This window comes from Haliaeetus albicilla, chromosome 20, assembly GCF_947461875.1.
Source record: "Haliaeetus albicilla chromosome 20, bHalAlb1.1, whole genome shotgun sequence".
Taxonomy (NCBI): domain Eukaryota; kingdom Metazoa; phylum Chordata; class Aves; order Accipitriformes; family Accipitridae; genus Haliaeetus; species Haliaeetus albicilla.
This window is the reverse complement of record NC_091502.1, coordinates 24,323,640-24,339,600: the sequence shown is the minus strand read 5'-3', so window position 1 is coordinate 24,339,600 and position 15,961 is coordinate 24,323,640. Positions and strand designations below refer to the sequence as shown.

Here is a 15,961-nt window from a genome sequence, read left to right as displayed (position 1 = left end):
AGGTGGTGATTTGATATCATGGTTCCTTAAACACAGCCCTAAATACAGATATAGTTCTCACTCCCCTCTAGCACATATATCTACTATTTAAATTTGCAACTGTTCTTCTGTTGCAAGTAAAACTCTTAGTAAAAAAAGAGAGTATACGTTTGTTAGAACAAGGAGAACAAGCATTGGCTTCCTGTGATGATTTGTTCCAGTTTGCACAGTTTTGCCTCTGGAAGCTAGCAGAGGCAAGAGAGATACAGTACTGCGGCACACTGTAGAATGATCTGTACCATTACCTTAGTTTTGCATCTAAAAGTACAGTAATATGGGGGTAACATCATCTCCCAGCCCTCAGAAGTTCCGATTAAAATCATACATTGGGTTGCTTTTTAATAAATTCTACAAGAAACAATCTACTTTTTGAGGCATATCAACTAGCAAATTTTGTGAGTTAACGCTGTCACCATCTTGACAGACACTCAACTTTACTCTTTCTAAAGAAGTTTAGGATTGTCATAATTGCGACCCAAGTCACAACATTTTATGTAAAGCAAGGATAACCATTCTCAAAGGGAAGATAATTATTCTTCATAAAATAAAATCTTCAGCAGATAACCACAGGTCTCATTACTTTGTTTGAACAGTTGCAACTTTCAAATGAACCATCAGCAGGAAAAGTTAAGCTATTTTATTGTACAACCTAAGAAGCAGACTATTTCCACAGCTACCAGTTTATGCCACCATTCAATAGCAATGGGCAAAATCAACACCACACATTCTTATTTTCCTATTCAAGCATGATTTACATTACCCACCAGATCCCAAAGAACATTTTAGATTGGTTTGTGCATTTTAAGACAAGACCATACCTGTGTACACGCAGTTAAAACATCTAACCCGCTACTAGTATAAGTTAATTTGATATCTTAACTAGTCAGACTACTATGGAAAACTATTCATACTTGAGCACTGCTGTCATTACTATTTGTCTTGAAATTCTCAGGTAGGAGAGGTAATAGGGCTCAAAAGTTCAAGCGCTGTCTGAGCATTAAAAAAAATCTAAAATCCCTCTAAGAAATATTTGATAGCTTCCTAGCTGTCAACATTTGCTCAGCATCACACAGCATCCCTTCCTGTAAGGGAAGGTTATACATTGTTTCCTTAATACTGAACAAGCTCTTTGTTCTAATTATTAACAGGCTAGAAAATGACTGTTCTACAACTACTGAACAACATTCAAACTTCAGCTCCCAGTTCTCCTTCAGGGTCCTAATATAAAGAAAATAACTTCCATGGCATCTTCCAAGAGTAACTCTTCACACAAGACAATATAGGCAACGTTTTTAAAAATAAAATAACCACTCCAAAAAACACTTCAGAAACTGCTGAGCATCAAAACAGTGTTAAAGGTAATCAACAAAACCCCCAAACTACCGATTCCCTTCCTTGATTGCAAAATTAATATGGAGTTCCAACGAGACGTTACCTGGCAGTTGAGATTTAAAACTTGGTCCAGATTCTAAGAAGTTCAGAAAAAAAACACTCTGAGGTTTTGTATCTATTTGCTTAGATTTTATTATGTATTACTGTGAATGCAAATCCACTATCAAGCAATGCTGGTGTCAAAAGTGAAACTAACTGTATATAACTGAAATCAAAATCCCTTTTGCTATCCAAGGAAATAACACAGTTGGTAAATAACGGATGTGCAGAAAAAAAAAGGACCACTTCAGTTTTCAATCCATGTTTAGCAGCTTTGACTTGTACCCTTAAAAGCGCCACTTTGGGGACTGACTGAAGTAAAAATCACATAGAGAAATCTAGTCACTGCAACCGTTTATCCAAAAGCATAAAATAGATCAGCTAACAGTTACCGGCACCAGAAACCAAGCCCAGCGAGTTGGTTGTATCAAAGGAAAAGAAAACCCCCATCACACAAGTTATCACACAAAGCGTCAAGAATCACCCAAGTTTGTTTTTCACACCTCCACACTCTCTTAGAAATGAGAAAACGCAAGCAAATATATCATCTACACCAGACACAAGCAAAAAACCCCCAAGTAATTTAGAGATTACATTTTCAGGAGCTAAAACTGCTCCCATCTGGGGGGACTGTTCTAAAGCAGTGAGAATAACCTGTCCCCTGCCAAACAGGAAGGGCAATACAGAAAAAAAAAGTTCAAAAATTTGGCATGTATCAAATCAACCCATAACACAAACTCCATAATGCAAGTCATTTGAAAGCTTTTCTAAAAAGGGCTATGCAATAATCATTGTCCTATTGACAAACAGCCCCCGCCCCCCATTATGCAATTAAAGTAATCGGGATTTTTTTTTTAATCAAATGCATATATTGAAAACACAGGTCACTCTCTCATCCTTTTATTTTAATTTATTCTGCAGTTCACACAAGAAAATTACTCTTACACACCCACTTAAGTTGTATCGCACAGTAAAAGCATTACTTTTCTTTACAGGCATCACTTTAAAAGGAGTATTTTCATTAAAAATGTCAAGCTTTTAAGTATGCTGGTAGTTTTTATGAATAAGTCTTGCAAAAGTTTAACAAAACAATGCTTTTTCTAACGAGTCCTTTATATAACATAAAAGGCACAGGAGTGCTGAGGAACTAAATATAAATACCTATTTTCATTAAAGTTACCCCTGTTTTTAGAAGTCAGCAGATCTCACCTGACTTTTTCATATTGGTTAGGCACCAGTCAACATGAGGAGACAATACACTCATCTTATTTCATTATATTTCAGCAGTGACTGTTGTGAACTCACAGATAGGATGTCCGCACTTTGCAAAAAGCAACTTCCTTTACATGAGGAAGTACCTACACGCCGATTTAATCAACCACACACACATACAGGGTGGGTTTGCTGGGGAAGGAGGTGAGAGCGAGTGTCTTTTGGGGGAAAAAGCAGGGGCTGTTGGACCGAAAGCAGCCCTGAGCTGAGCTTCTCCAGCAGCAGGAAGTTTCTATGGGGCCTTGCCGAGCATGCGCCGTGAGCTCCACGGTCTCCCTATGTGGCAAGAGTGCAGAGGCAACAACCAAACCAATAACAGAGACAAGAGACCAAGAGCAACAAGCACCTTCCCCTCTATATTCCTACCACCGCCCCCACACAGCCCTCCCCAGGCTGCTCTCTTGGCCTGGGCCCTCCCACATCCATTGCACGGAGCAGGAATTAGAGGGTCTGGCAACCAAATCTGTTACTGGAGAGAGAGGAGTAGCTTGAAAGAAAACAGTGGAGTGCATAACCCATCCCTCCACCTCGCACAGCTCAGGTGGCGGGGTGGGGGGGAGAGAAGAAGCAAGCAGCGAGCTTATCCCCCCCCCCCCCCAACAAGAGGGGATGAGAGGGAGGAGAAGGGAGGGATGGAGGTGGCACACAATGGCTGTCTGTGTGTGTGGGGAGGAGATGGCCTACAACGGCAGCCGTGGGGAGGGCTCAGGCTTCTCTGTGCCCCCCCACTCCTCCCCCCACATACAGAGAGAGGAAAGGAGAGGGGGTGAAAGAGGATCAGGACATCGCCTTGTGTGTGCGCGTCCCTTTCTTGTTTCAGGGGAGATGTAAAAAACGGACACATACATGGCGAAAGGGGGGTGGGGGGGGGTGGGCAGCGAAGCGACCCCCAAGCTGGGGGGAGGGGAGGAGATGGAAGAGACCCGCTGCCAGCGCCAAGCTGAACAAAAATAGTTATTTCAGCTTTATCCTCCTTTCTGCAAGGGTCCCACCCGCACAGAGCTCGGGAACGAACCCAGAGAAACGGGGCGGGGGGGGGGGGGGGAGAGAGGCCCCCCACCTCCTCCCCGTGCTCCGCTGTGGGGGGGAGCTGCCTCCCCCACCAACACACACACACAAGCAGCTGCTCCCCCCTAAAAAAAGAAGAGCCGTGCTGAGGGGGGAGAGGGCTCTTGTCCCCCCCGGGAATCCCAGGCCCCTCCTCTCCCTCAACGCGCTCCTCCCTCGGGGCCGGGAAGAGGCGGGGGGGGGAATAACCCCGGCCCCCCCACCCCGTCTCTCCACACTGTGGTCGTCGTCCTCCCCCCCACCTCAGCCGGCCGTACGGTGAGAGGAAGGAGGGGGGGTGCCGTGAGGGGAGGGGGGGCAGGTATCCGGGCCGCTCACCCTGGTCTCCGGGCTCCTGAGGCGGCTGCAGGACGCGCTCCAGTTCGGGGAAGGGCAGCTCGGGTAGGTCCAGCAAGGCCCCGTAGCGTTCGAGGAAAGAGCAGACGACGGCGAAGTTAGGCCAAGAACCCGGGCAGCAGGGGCCTGCCGGAGGAGGGGGAGGCGGAGATGGAGCCGGAGGAGCCGCCGCCGCCGCCGCCATCTTGGACCTGAGGATGGAGAAGGAGCTGGGGAGGGGGCGGGGGGGGCTGGGAGGGAGGGGGCGCTGCCGAGCCGCGCCGCCACTATCCCACAATGCAACGGCGGGACGGGGAGGGGAGGGGCGGCAGCTAGAGCGGCGCAAGGCGACTCCCCTCCGCCTCGTGCGGCAAGGGGAATGAAAACAAGGCGGAGCGGCGGTTGGGCGGGGCGGGGCTATTTATAAAGGGGAGGTTGGGGGGGATAGGCCGCCGGCCTGGCCAATCGGAATGGGCGAGGGGGTGGGACCGGCAGGTAGCGCTGGCCAATGAGAGGGCAGGGTATGTTTCCTCCCCCCTCCCTAGTGTCGCGGGACAGGTGGAGGTTGCGCCCGGCGGGGCAGGGGGTCGCGCGCGGGTGTGGCGGTGAGAGCGGGCGCGTAACGGTTGTAACGGATCACCTCAGTGTGAGGGGGGCGGCGGGAAGGGAAGGGAGGGCGGCTCGGCTCGGTTCCCGGTCCCGCGGACGAGGAGGCGCTCCGTGGAGCGGGTCGCTTCCCGCCCGGCGGGGGAGAGAGTGGCGTGAGGCGGCGGGGCCTTGGGCCGCCTCGCAGGGCCTTGTTTGGGGGGGGGGGGGTTGTACAAGAGCTGTGCCGCTCGCCCTCTGCATCCAGGCGCCTGCCTCCTCACGTTTGTACCCCCTGCCCCTGCTTCTTTCGGTTCTCTGGACTTTCCCCCCTCCCCGCCTTGTTCTTCCTCTTCTCCTCTTACCAGCACCCCACCCTCCGTGACTCCCCCAATAACTCGCCTTCATCAGGCTCCCCAGCAAAATTAGATTACCGAGTTCCCCAAAAATGTTTTCCTAGTTCTTAAGCTTGACATCTGCCCCCTCCCTACCCAGTTCATTTAGACTTAGCCCGTCCTTTCTACTTGCCTTTCTGCCATCAGTTTTTAAATCCTGACCTCTTTCCCAGCTGCTCTATCACTTCTGAAATGGCACTGGCTGCAGGGAAGTCGCCCACCTTCACCTGCTGACCCTGTTCCCAGGCAGCGCTGGAGAACTACGTTGTCTTTTGACACCTTGCAGGAGTTGTTCTACCCAAAACTTGATATATACTGATTTGCTCTTTCACCTTTATCCTCTTCAATCTCGGGTTGTGCCTTGGACTTTATGAAACATTCTTTCCTTCTGCAGTCTCTCCATAAAATATTCTCTGGTGCACTGCTCTCGTTCACCTCTTTTATTCTATTTGTTGCTGGTGGGTGCTACTCTGAAACAACATTTACCTTCACAGAAGGCAGGTGTGCTGGCGATTTTAAAATCCACCTGCTTGCCCGACTGCACTTCAGTCTCAAGTTTCTTCCGTTTCATTCTCAGATGTTTTTTGTCTTCTGCCATCCTTAGCCACTGGTTCCTTTCTTTCTTTCAGTATAGTCTCCTTGCATTAACTTGTATTTTGCCTCCTTCTAAGCTCTTCTGCTTCCTTTACTTCCTATGTTTTTAAACTCTTACAACTTTGCTTATAGATTCCTGAACCATTTCTCCTCCATGTCTCTTTGCATTTGGACTACTGCAATTTACAGAAATTGCTATTTTAGGTTATACATGTGAGTCTTATAGTTCATGATCTCTTTTGGTCTTAAGTGGTACTGTGTATTTTGGTGCTGTACATTTGTCACAGTGAATAATTAAAAAAACAACTAATTTGCTGGGAATATTTTCCTACTCCTTGCTGATTTGTGATTGGACCATGCCCTGCGTCAAGAATGTACAAAGTTCCTGTTAAAAAGTTCATTCTTACTCCAATTTAAGATACTCTTATTAGTTAAATAACCTGACCTTACTGATATTCTCTGGCAGTATTATGGGAAATCATTTTAGATGAAAAATTTTTATTTATGGCTTTCAAGTTTTATTTCTTCGTTTCTGTTATTTACATATTTTTGTGCTGTTTGGAAAAGATAGTATGGAACCCTTGCTTGCCCATTTGCAGTTTGTGCCTGTTTGATCGCACAGTCCCAGCCTTGTAATACCATTTAGATTGGAGAGTCTGATATTCCTAATCATTTTATTGTTCGTTCACCTCTGTCTACCCTCCAGGTCTAATTCTGCCATTTCCTCTCAAAACTAGCACAGGCAAAAGTTATTTTCATTCTTCAGAACCAGGTTCTGGGTGGTTTTTTCAGCCTTTACACTTTTGTTGATGGGTGATTCATTCTGTTGGGACTATTGTGGGTTATTTCTTTTGCTATAATCTCCCTTCAAGCAGTTTTTTGGAAAAACAGTCTTACACACCTTCGTTTGAATCCATTGCGTTGCGGATGTGTAGTGAGAGAATCTAGAATATATGAATCCAAGCAAGTTTCGCTCCCCCATAGCTGCTTGCCTGGCTTCCTGTTTGGCAGGGCACATGTGCCACTAACTTCACAAAGGAACAAGAAAGAAAAGAATCGCCCCGCTATTCTGTGGAAGAAGCACCTCTGGCAGACTCAGTCCTGTGCTGAGTCCAAAGTAATGCAGTTTCTACTTCATGTGATGTTTGAAGCAGGATGCTGAGGTCTGCTCCTGGCAATCCGAGAAGAGCATCTCCTGTCTAGCTGAACTGTGGTTTGCTGTAGCACGTGCAAGACAGGAAGGGAGGCTTCCAGGAGGACTGGCAGCCTGGTAATCCAAAGATTTCTCTTTTGCGAGGGCTCTCTCTTTAATCTGTGCCACCAGGGTTCCATGATTGATTTCTTTTTTTCTGGTGAATTTGAACAATTAACAAGTAAAGGATGAGAAACTGCTTATCTGGAAGGATCTGGCACTGAGGTTTTCTGGATCATCCAGGAGCAGAGCTAGTTTTACTGCAGAAACAACCAGTTTTCTTCATAATGCGGATTTCAGACCATCTTCCTTCTGAACTGGAAGGGCAAAAAGGTGACTCCATCCTTGAGATGTGTCAGTTGACTGCCATGCTAGTCTCACGCGTTCCCAGGGTATCGCCGTGTGAGTCGCCTCTTGTCGCCTACTGCCAGAATCACACCAGCAATCAGACTGCAGTAACGTGAAGGACTGCGAAGAGGGCGTAAGCTCTCATGGTGGGGTGAGGTGGTGCTTTATGAGGCAGAGTCCCTGCCCTACTGATGCCCAGCTGTGACTGTGATAGCAGATCTAAAAATGACTGCGGCTAATACCAAAAAGCGGTTGGTCTATAGCAGCGGTGATAAGGTCTCAGCTGGAGCACTCTGTCTAGTTCTAGGCAACAGACATAAAGGAAAGATGCATAACAATTGTTGGCTGCCAGGGAAAAAAAGGAGAAAATAAGCAGAGATTTAGAAAACATGACTGAAGGGAAGTTTATTTAATCTAAAAGAAAGGAAAAAAGACTAAGAGTTAAGTCCTCAGGAAAACAAAAGATGGGGGAAAAGACAGATTAAGCTGTTCTCCTTGTCCACCACAGAAAGGATTAGAAATAATGGGTTTAAGTTGAAACAATGAAGATTGAGGTCAAACAGTAGAAAAGATATTGAGTGTTTAACTGTCCTGAGACATTACATAGGGAGACTTGGCCTCTGGAAGGAATGACTAGGGAAAGAAGGCTTGACCCCTTTAGGTCTCTGGATGTCTTGTTTGCTGCAGCAATATGGCAATGCCATTATTTTGTTCATGGCTTGTCTATTGGGTTGGTTTGTTTGGGATTTTTTTAACCTCATTTACGGCTTTACATTAATAAAGTGGCCAAAGAAACAGTGTATCTCTCAGATATTTTAGGAAATTATTATCATCTTCATTGTACATTTTGGGGAGAAGATTAAAACCCAGATGTGAGGGGATATTCTGGGACCTGATCCCTGTCGATAGTTTTAAAAGTTGAGCACCCAATACTTGTACAGATTTAGCATGTAAAATGATTTGCCCAAAATCCTGCACAAAATCCCCAAGAGGACTGGTAATTCAACAAATCTGCTGATCCTCAGTTCAATTCTGTTGTCAGAAAATCATGTAGATAAAGTCTGTAATAGCGTTTCCTTCCTAGCTCCTTGGGGCAAGGACAGAATTTTCTGTTTTTATTAACATGCTGCATATGTTAGCCTGATGTTATGTATTAAATATCCTTTTTCCAGACTTTGGTTCACCTTTGTGATGTCTTCCCCTGAAATTGCTTCCCTTTCTTGGGGTCAGATGAAGGTGAAAGGCTGCTCTACAACATATAAGGACTGCAAAGTATGGCCAGGAGGAAGCCGAACCTGGGATTGGAGAGAAACTGGGACTAATGTAAGTTTGCTGTTTACTATCCATCCTGCATTTTAAACAGGACTCTGAGAATGGTCCAGAGAACAGTTGTTACAGTTCCAGCCAGAAATTCAGCCAGCTGCCTTTTGCTTTCGTCTAACCGTTAGACTTTTCCTGGGAAGAACTGAGTGTGTGTTTTAGAAGTGACTGTACAGAGAGGTCAGAGGACTGCAGACACACAACGTCCTGCAAGTGACAGGGTGTAGCAACTGTTGCCACCAGTCCTTACAGCTACCCTGACCAGACCACTCTCACACGCCTTAGAGGTCTCAAACAGGATTCTGCGTTTGATTAGGAGTGCGATTGTCATAAGATGCTGGTAACAACCTTTTTTCAGACTGTGTAAACAAAAGTTGTCTTGAGTGGGAGAGGAAAGAAATTTATGGGAAGTTAAATTGACAGTAACTGACCTTATGTGCTTGGAAGACAACAATGCATGTGGTTTAGTTTATATCCTTTTCCTTGGGGTCCCTTGTACTTATTTCAGAGGAAAAATATGCAGATACAGTGTCATACACACTGGTTTCTCCATGAAAAGCTCACAGTCTGGCTAACCACACAATGACTTCTCTTGGTAGCCATATACTAAGTGCTTGCCCTCACAATTTTTAAACTTTATCTGTAAATGCTATCATCAGAATTGTATAAAAGTACATGGAATAGTTGGTATTGATGTTCCAGATTTAGAAGCAGCGTAACATCTATTGCATTAGGAACTTGATGTTGATAATTCTCCCCATATTAGGGCTTGCAGTAGGATAGCTGTATTGGCTAGAAGAAAAAAATCCATACTTTCTAAGAAAAAGTTAAAGCACAGAAGAACTATGTACTGATCAGGTCTTAGACCCAGCACCGGCAGCTCTATCCGCACTGAGGATATAGCTCTGTTGAATTCATTTTGACACAACTGAAGGGTAGAACCTTTGGTTTTGGAACTTCATCTGTAATCTTTGGGGGAACAGAACTTTTTTAAGCTGTCAGAGTTCAGTTTATACAGAGTATGTAACGCCAAGAGAAAGTTAGTGCTGTCATGCAAAGATATCTGTACCTTGCAGAGAGAAAGATAGCTGTGTATGTAACCTTTTAAAATATATTTCATCTATGGTCTGATTATAAAAAATGAAGCTTTCCCTGGCTGTTCAACTGGGTGGTGAGAGTCACTTTTTGTTTGTTTGACGATACTGTTTTCCTGGTTTATACACACATAGGACAGGAGAAGCAGAACAGCTACAGTAGCTGAAAAGTTCCCAACTAGTTCCCAGCTCAATCACATCTTGATATTAATTCTGACCACTTGAAAACTTTGGTTTCAAATTATAACCACCTACTAACCTTTAGGAGGCCGTACGTTCCTTTTAAAGTTTCTAACAAGTGATATCTTCAGGTGACAAATAAAAGCTTTAAGTCCATAAAAGTCCTTAGAGGAGTCCTCCAACTGAAACAAGAAAAACAAGTCTATGTTAAAATCAGAGGGGGAGGGGAAGTTATTTGGGGAGGTAGGTTTTCTGGCATCCTTTTTTATATGATCTGGAAGTAAAAAACACCTATTTAGGTTTTGCCTTATATAAGTCACTTGTAAAGCTCCTGCTGTAGGTCAGTTCTATCCCCCTTGCAGCTATGAGGAGTTAGGTGATTTGGTTTAAAAACAAATAGCAAGTGACAAATGTGAGAATAGAACTAAGCTTTTCTAAACTGCATCTCCAGCTCTGGAAGTACAAAAAAGTTAATCTGATCAGCACTGGAAATTCACCAGATGCATTTTCTGCGTGTTTCTTTACGGTAGACTACAGTGTGCCTACTTTCTTTGAGCATGTTTTTCCTACGGGTAGGTGGAGCTGAAGTTTGGGAAACAAGCAATGCTGGTCTTATTTCCAACTACAGTGTGGGACAAATTGCTTCCTTTCCTTCTCTGCTATCAGGCTGCTGTCTAGTATATAGTTCTTTCATAGGGCAAATTGTATAACTGGCTCTGCAAGGTTCTGTAACTAACTGTAATAGTTCTTATGACCTTAACCCTTGGGGATGAAAGGCAGCCTCCCTGGCTGGCTGCAAATCAGTGCCGTCTGCTAATGGGAGAAAAGAAGTAGTATTCCTGAAAGGAAGGCCGGAGAACAAAATAGGCAAGAAATTCTACTGCCCTTCCTCTTCCCTTCCAGCTGTCAAATCAGGAACGATACAGTTATTCCATCATGTTACTTTAATGACACTAGTTTCCTACAAAACATGTGGAAGCCCCCACATCAGAGTGTCTTGTGTAACCGAAGAAAATCCTTTTGTTCCATGGCTTTAATGTCTCAAGAGTACTTATCATATGACAGCAAACCTTCCCCAGCAATCTAATTATTGTAATTGCAGTAAAACGTACCAGTTCTTTTTGTCTAAGTTTTGAGTCAGCTTTAAAAAAACCCAAAGGAAAAGCATTACCTATTCTGTCATAAACATGTACTTGCAATAATTCGGTCTGAGAAAGCTCAGCATATTAAAAAGTGACCTCTGCGTTCTAGGTGCAGATATCAAATGTCAATGGGCACAGCCTTTGGCTCTGGCAGCCAAAAGGACCAGACGTGTCCTGGGGTGCATCAAGCACAGCCTAGCTGGCCGGTCAAGGGAGGTGATTGTCCGGCTCGACGCTGCACTGGTGTGGCCCCACCTCGAGTACTGTGTGCGGTTTTGGGCACCTCAGTACAAGAAGGACATCAAACTATTTGAGTGTGTCCAGAGGAGGGCAACCAAGGTGGTGAAAGGCCTCGAGGGCAAGACTTAGGAGGGGCAGCTGAGGTCACTTGGTTTGTTCAGCTTGGAGAAGAGAAGGCCGAGGGGTGACCTCATCCCAGTCTACAACTTCCTCAAGGGGGGCAGTGGAGGGGGACGTGCTGATCTCTTCTCCCTGGTGACCAGCTACAGGACACGAGGAAATGGAATGAAGGGGAATTTCAGACTGGATGTTAGGAGACGGCTCTTCACTGAGAGGGTGGTCGGTCACTGGAACAGGCTCCCCAGGGCACCAAGCCTGCCAGAGTTCAAGGAGCATCTGGACAACACTCCTAGTCATATGGTTTAGTTATGGGTAGTCCTGTGAAGAGCAGTGAGTTGGACTCGATGGTCCTTATGGGTCCCTTCCAACTTAAGATATTCTGTGATTCTGTGAACTTGGAGAACCATCAAGGTGAACCATCTCTGTTGCTGAAATTCCAGATACCAGCCAGGCTAAAGCCTTTCTTGCAGGATAAATTTAATCCACTCATTGAAAGTGGCACCCAACCATGGAAGGTTTCCCTCACCTGCAACTTCAGGAGCTCATGTGTTTGTTTCAGGTTGAAAAGTCTGGCTTGCTCTGTTCTGCAAGGTGAGGCAAGGACAGGGCTGAGGAAACAACTCCGACACCTTGTGTGAGGCTGCAGCATCAGCTGCTGAAGACTTGGCCAGGGGAAAAAGAACAAGAGAGGACCCAAGGATGTCAAAGAGAAAAGCTCACTAACTAATGGAACAACAGAAGCCAATTGTTAAGCTGGTGCTTTGACCTAAATTCATTGAAAGAAGGTAGTATTTTCTGGAAGTATAGGGCATGAATCATAAAAATAACATTCTCCAGAAGTCCACCATGGCATTGCCTATTTCAAGTGAGAAACTCATCTCGGTCCTCTAAAAGAACTTAAGAATCCTACCCCCCCAAAAAAGGCGGGGGGGGGGGGGAGCGTATGAGTAGTATTTATGGGTTAAAAAAAATGCACACCAGAGGGGCCAAATCCTAGCCACAGGTTGGATAGTATCTTACTCTTGGCTATACACAGATACGTAGAGATTGAATCCAGGAGGAGAATTAGTATGACATAATAATGCTTTATATTAACATTACTGGTGTATTTGTGAATTCATGTATTTAAAGCATACTAATAGTTAACAATCAACATGCTGTTAAAGCTCTTTTTTTCTTTGAGGAGTTTGGTTTCAAATATTCCTTTCTCAAAATTAAGAATAGTGCAGAAATGGAAACCGTTAACTGAAATTAAACTAACCAATATGTTTCAGTCCTCTTTGGTAAATGAGATTTGCAAAGTAAACAAGAAAAGAATTAATCATTTTAATTATTTGAGGAGCTCTTTGTAATTAAAGTGAGTAAACTTTGGCTTGCCACAGTCTTTATTACAAAAAGGGCTTGTTCATTGGAAAACAAACCGCAATATGTTGCTATTTATTGATTTCACTTTAACTGTTAATATTTATAAAATGCTAGTTGTTAGACATAAATGTTTTAGAAATGTGTGATGCATCTCTTTATTAACTGTTTAATAAAGAGTGATAATATTGCCATCAATTGATTAACTATCATCCTTCATCTGCATATAAAATACCTTTTTTAATTACCAATGTTCTCTCCTGTGTGTATGCAGGAAAGAGGGTTGTGTTATGTTTTGGTACTGCTAATTTACCCTGCTACTCTGTGGACAGCTTCAAAACATACAGACGAAGCTTTCCTGGTTGATGCTGTCAGTACATAGACTGTTATTTTCCCCCCCTGACACTTAGCATTCTCCAGGAGTGCAACCAGCTGACCTTGAAGAAGTTGTCAAGAAGGGTGTTAAAACTATGGTGATTGGTCGTGGCATGAGTGAGGCTTTGCAGGTAGGTTTTTGTTCCGTGAGAAACATAAACTAGAACTGTTCGTTTTCCCGCTGATTAGCGGGCTGGGGGAAAATGTGTGATGCTTTACTAAGAAGGAAAAAATTCAGGATGCTGAGTTAGCATGACTGAGCTCCTGCCAGGAGTCCTTCTCTTCCTGAAAGAAACAGCATTTGAGCTCCTGTGTATTAGCGTCAATGTCAAGCAGTAAACCAGGTTTACGTTCTGCTACAGGAGCAATTTAAACAAGGAGAATTTTTTACAATGTCATTAGTCCCCCCCTCTTAGAATAGGTTATGAACTAGCTCTCTAGCCTGCTGTAGATACTTTGATAATTAGGCATTTTTGTTACTAATGTTGGCAGGGTGTCATTTCAGCAGAGAAACTAGCTACAGGAAGCTCAGAAGTGCTGAGCTTTACTTCATGAGAAGCAATTCTTTAGCTTTTTGGTGAGGTGAGTAACACCTTGTTTAGATTTAATTACCTTTAGCTCCAGCTCTGTTTATAAGAAAGGGCTGCATTTTAAACGGTGTAAGGAGAAACAGGAAGTGTGTATATAAAAAGTAGGGTTATTGAGGAGAAAAAAAATTAAATCAATCTTAGCAATATCTGAGCATATTATCAATTTCGCTACTATCAGTTACTTAAGTGCATCTACTAACAAATGGCACCAGTACCTGTTTTTCTTCAAGCCTTACGGTGTGAGGGGAAAAGACCCTAATGCTTGCTCTTCCCATTTCCTTTTCTCTTCCAAGGTTCCACCATCCACTGTGGACTATCTGAAGAAAAACGGGATTGATGTGTTGGTCTTGCAAACAGAGAAGGCTGTGGAAGAGTACAATGCGCTGGCTGCTCAGGGTGTCAAAGTGGGGGGAGTCTTCCATTCAACCTGCTGAAGCGTTACAGCTCACTCCGCCTTTCTTGACCGCGGCCAAATCACGGACACACCTCTCCGCTGAATCAGATTACAGTCAACAGTGTGGACTTACGTGCCAAGGCATTTGTGCATTAACAATTTAAAATGCAAGGACAGTTTATTAGTTCAGCATTTAAACAAATTGAGTGCTCACAAAAGGGGGCTGTTAATGAAATCATTTAATTACAGTACCATTTCCATACATTCTTAAGATTGACCTAAACTTCCTCTGAAGACTGTCCATGTTCTGGTTACTTAAATTTTCACCTGTTGGCTAAATTAAGATACTAGGTTTTGAATAGTTTTATTAGGAAATGGCCTGAAATTACATTACTGGCTATTGGAATGCAGCCATAAGATAGCTGGTGAGTACAATCAAGTGGGAGATACAAAGCCGGTGGTAAAGAAGCACTTTACCACCACTGTATAAATAAGTTAAAATAAATTAAAAAGCTAACCCAGAACATACAACTTTAGCTCCTGCTGGTGACGTCAGTCAGGATATTGGCTATGCAGATCTGTTTGTGATAATTAAAGAACATCACATGATTTACCACTTTTAAATTTTACATTGAACCTGGAAAAAGGGAAAAAAAAGTCTACAGGGAATAAACACAAAATCTGGGTCTTGAAGAATTTTCCTATTAATTGTGAATTGGGAGGATTGAGTGGTACAAGATGTATCCATTCAAAAATATCTCTGTGCTTAAAATCATCAGAAAGATTTATCACAAAAGTAGATTTTGCAACATAAAATGTTGAACTTTAGGAAATCAGTCTAAATTGCTGCTAGCAAGTTTGGAACAGATGTGGGAATTCTCACTGGTCATCATTATCTGGTGACCTAAACATTGTGCCAACAAGCATATTATTACACTGAAAATTTAAAAAGTTCTCGTAGTTGCTGTTCTTGGTGGGCTTCTGTTAATATTACCAGTTACAAGTTACCTACTGTTGATTTTTTTCCCACCAGGCTCAGTAATTCTTGATCCGTGCTATGAAGTCTGTGTGTGTATTAATGAAAGTACAAAGATGACACTATAAAAGCCCTGAGGCACTTGGAGCTATCCAAGTAGTAGCAGAGAGGCTTAGATCAGTATGAGAACACGACTTTCCCAAGACCCAAGAATAACCCTTCACAAAATACTATGTTCTTTTTCTGTTTATTTGCTCTAGCAATCATTTAAAACCTTTTATCTGATAAAATACAATATGGTGTAAAAGCAAAGGGAAAGTGAGTACTTGAAAATTTTATCTTGCCATCTCCTAATTATGCCAGTATTTTCTACTAGTGTAGCTATATTTGAGGCAAGATCTTACCAAAACCAGCAAGAACTGCCTTTCCAGCTGCATCTGTGCTCTCTGACACAACAGCCGATATAATTCTCATCAACTGCTATGACATTTTCTGAATAACTTGCATGGTGTGAAGTAGAAGGTGAACCACTGACCCAGAAGACCGTAGTCATCCCAAGGGAATGCCAGTAGAACCAGTTCCTACCAATCTGCAGAGTGTGAAGACTTTTTGCATTAAATGTCATTATCTTACAGCGGAGGTGGTTTGACTCTCTTGATCACAGTCATATATTTGTGTTATTTTGTGAGCTTTTGGGCCTTAAGGCAGCCTTAAATAGGAAGAGGCTTTGTAAGGTTTTTACTGAGAGGGCAATTCCATTTTTTTTTAAGTACTGCCATATGTGAGTTACACTGTTAGGAGAAGTTGAGCAAAGACTTAAACTTTCACTTCCAGGTTTTTTTTTCCTTTTTTCAGTTTTTTTAAATATTTTCATACTAATGTGGCACGTTAATGATGAAGCCACGTCCAACAAAACTGCTCAGCCCAGG

The 15,961-nt window shown here is 43.5% G+C and overlaps 2 protein-coding genes across 6 annotated transcripts in view; one reads left to right on the top strand and one right to left on the bottom strand.

The window, feature by feature from the left end:
• Positions 1–4,474, bottom strand: part of RSF1 (remodeling and spacing factor 1) — a 65,189-nt gene extending 60,715 nt beyond the window's left edge. The window contains exon 1 of the mRNA XM_069808558.1: positions 4,129–4,474. Coding sequence (XP_069664659.1) covers positions 4,129–4,330 — 202 coding nt within the window. The 5' untranslated portion in view covers positions 4,331–4,474. The remainder of the gene's footprint in view (positions 1–4,128) is intronic.
• Positions 3,996–15,668, top strand: AAMDC (adipogenesis associated Mth938 domain containing). Of its 5 annotated transcripts, none has more exons than XM_069808567.1 (4): positions 3,996–4,068; positions 8,412–8,562; positions 13,108–13,203; positions 13,956–15,668. In XM_069808567.1, exons 2-4 carry the CDS (start codon positions 8,431–8,433, stop codon positions 14,094–14,096), a joined length of 369 nt encoding a protein of 122 aa, XP_069664668.1. In that variant the 5' UTR covers positions 3,996–4,068; positions 8,412–8,430; the 3' UTR covers positions 14,097–15,668. The 5 variants fall into 5 exon arrangements, with proteins under 5 accessions (XP_069664668.1, XP_069664670.1, XP_069664669.1 ...); XM_069808569.1 differs by having other exon boundaries at positions 4,053–4,191; XM_069808568.1 differs by lacking the exon at positions 3,996–4,068 and adding an exon at positions 4,661–4,730.
• The last annotated feature ends 293 nt before the right edge of the window (positions 15,669–15,961 follow it).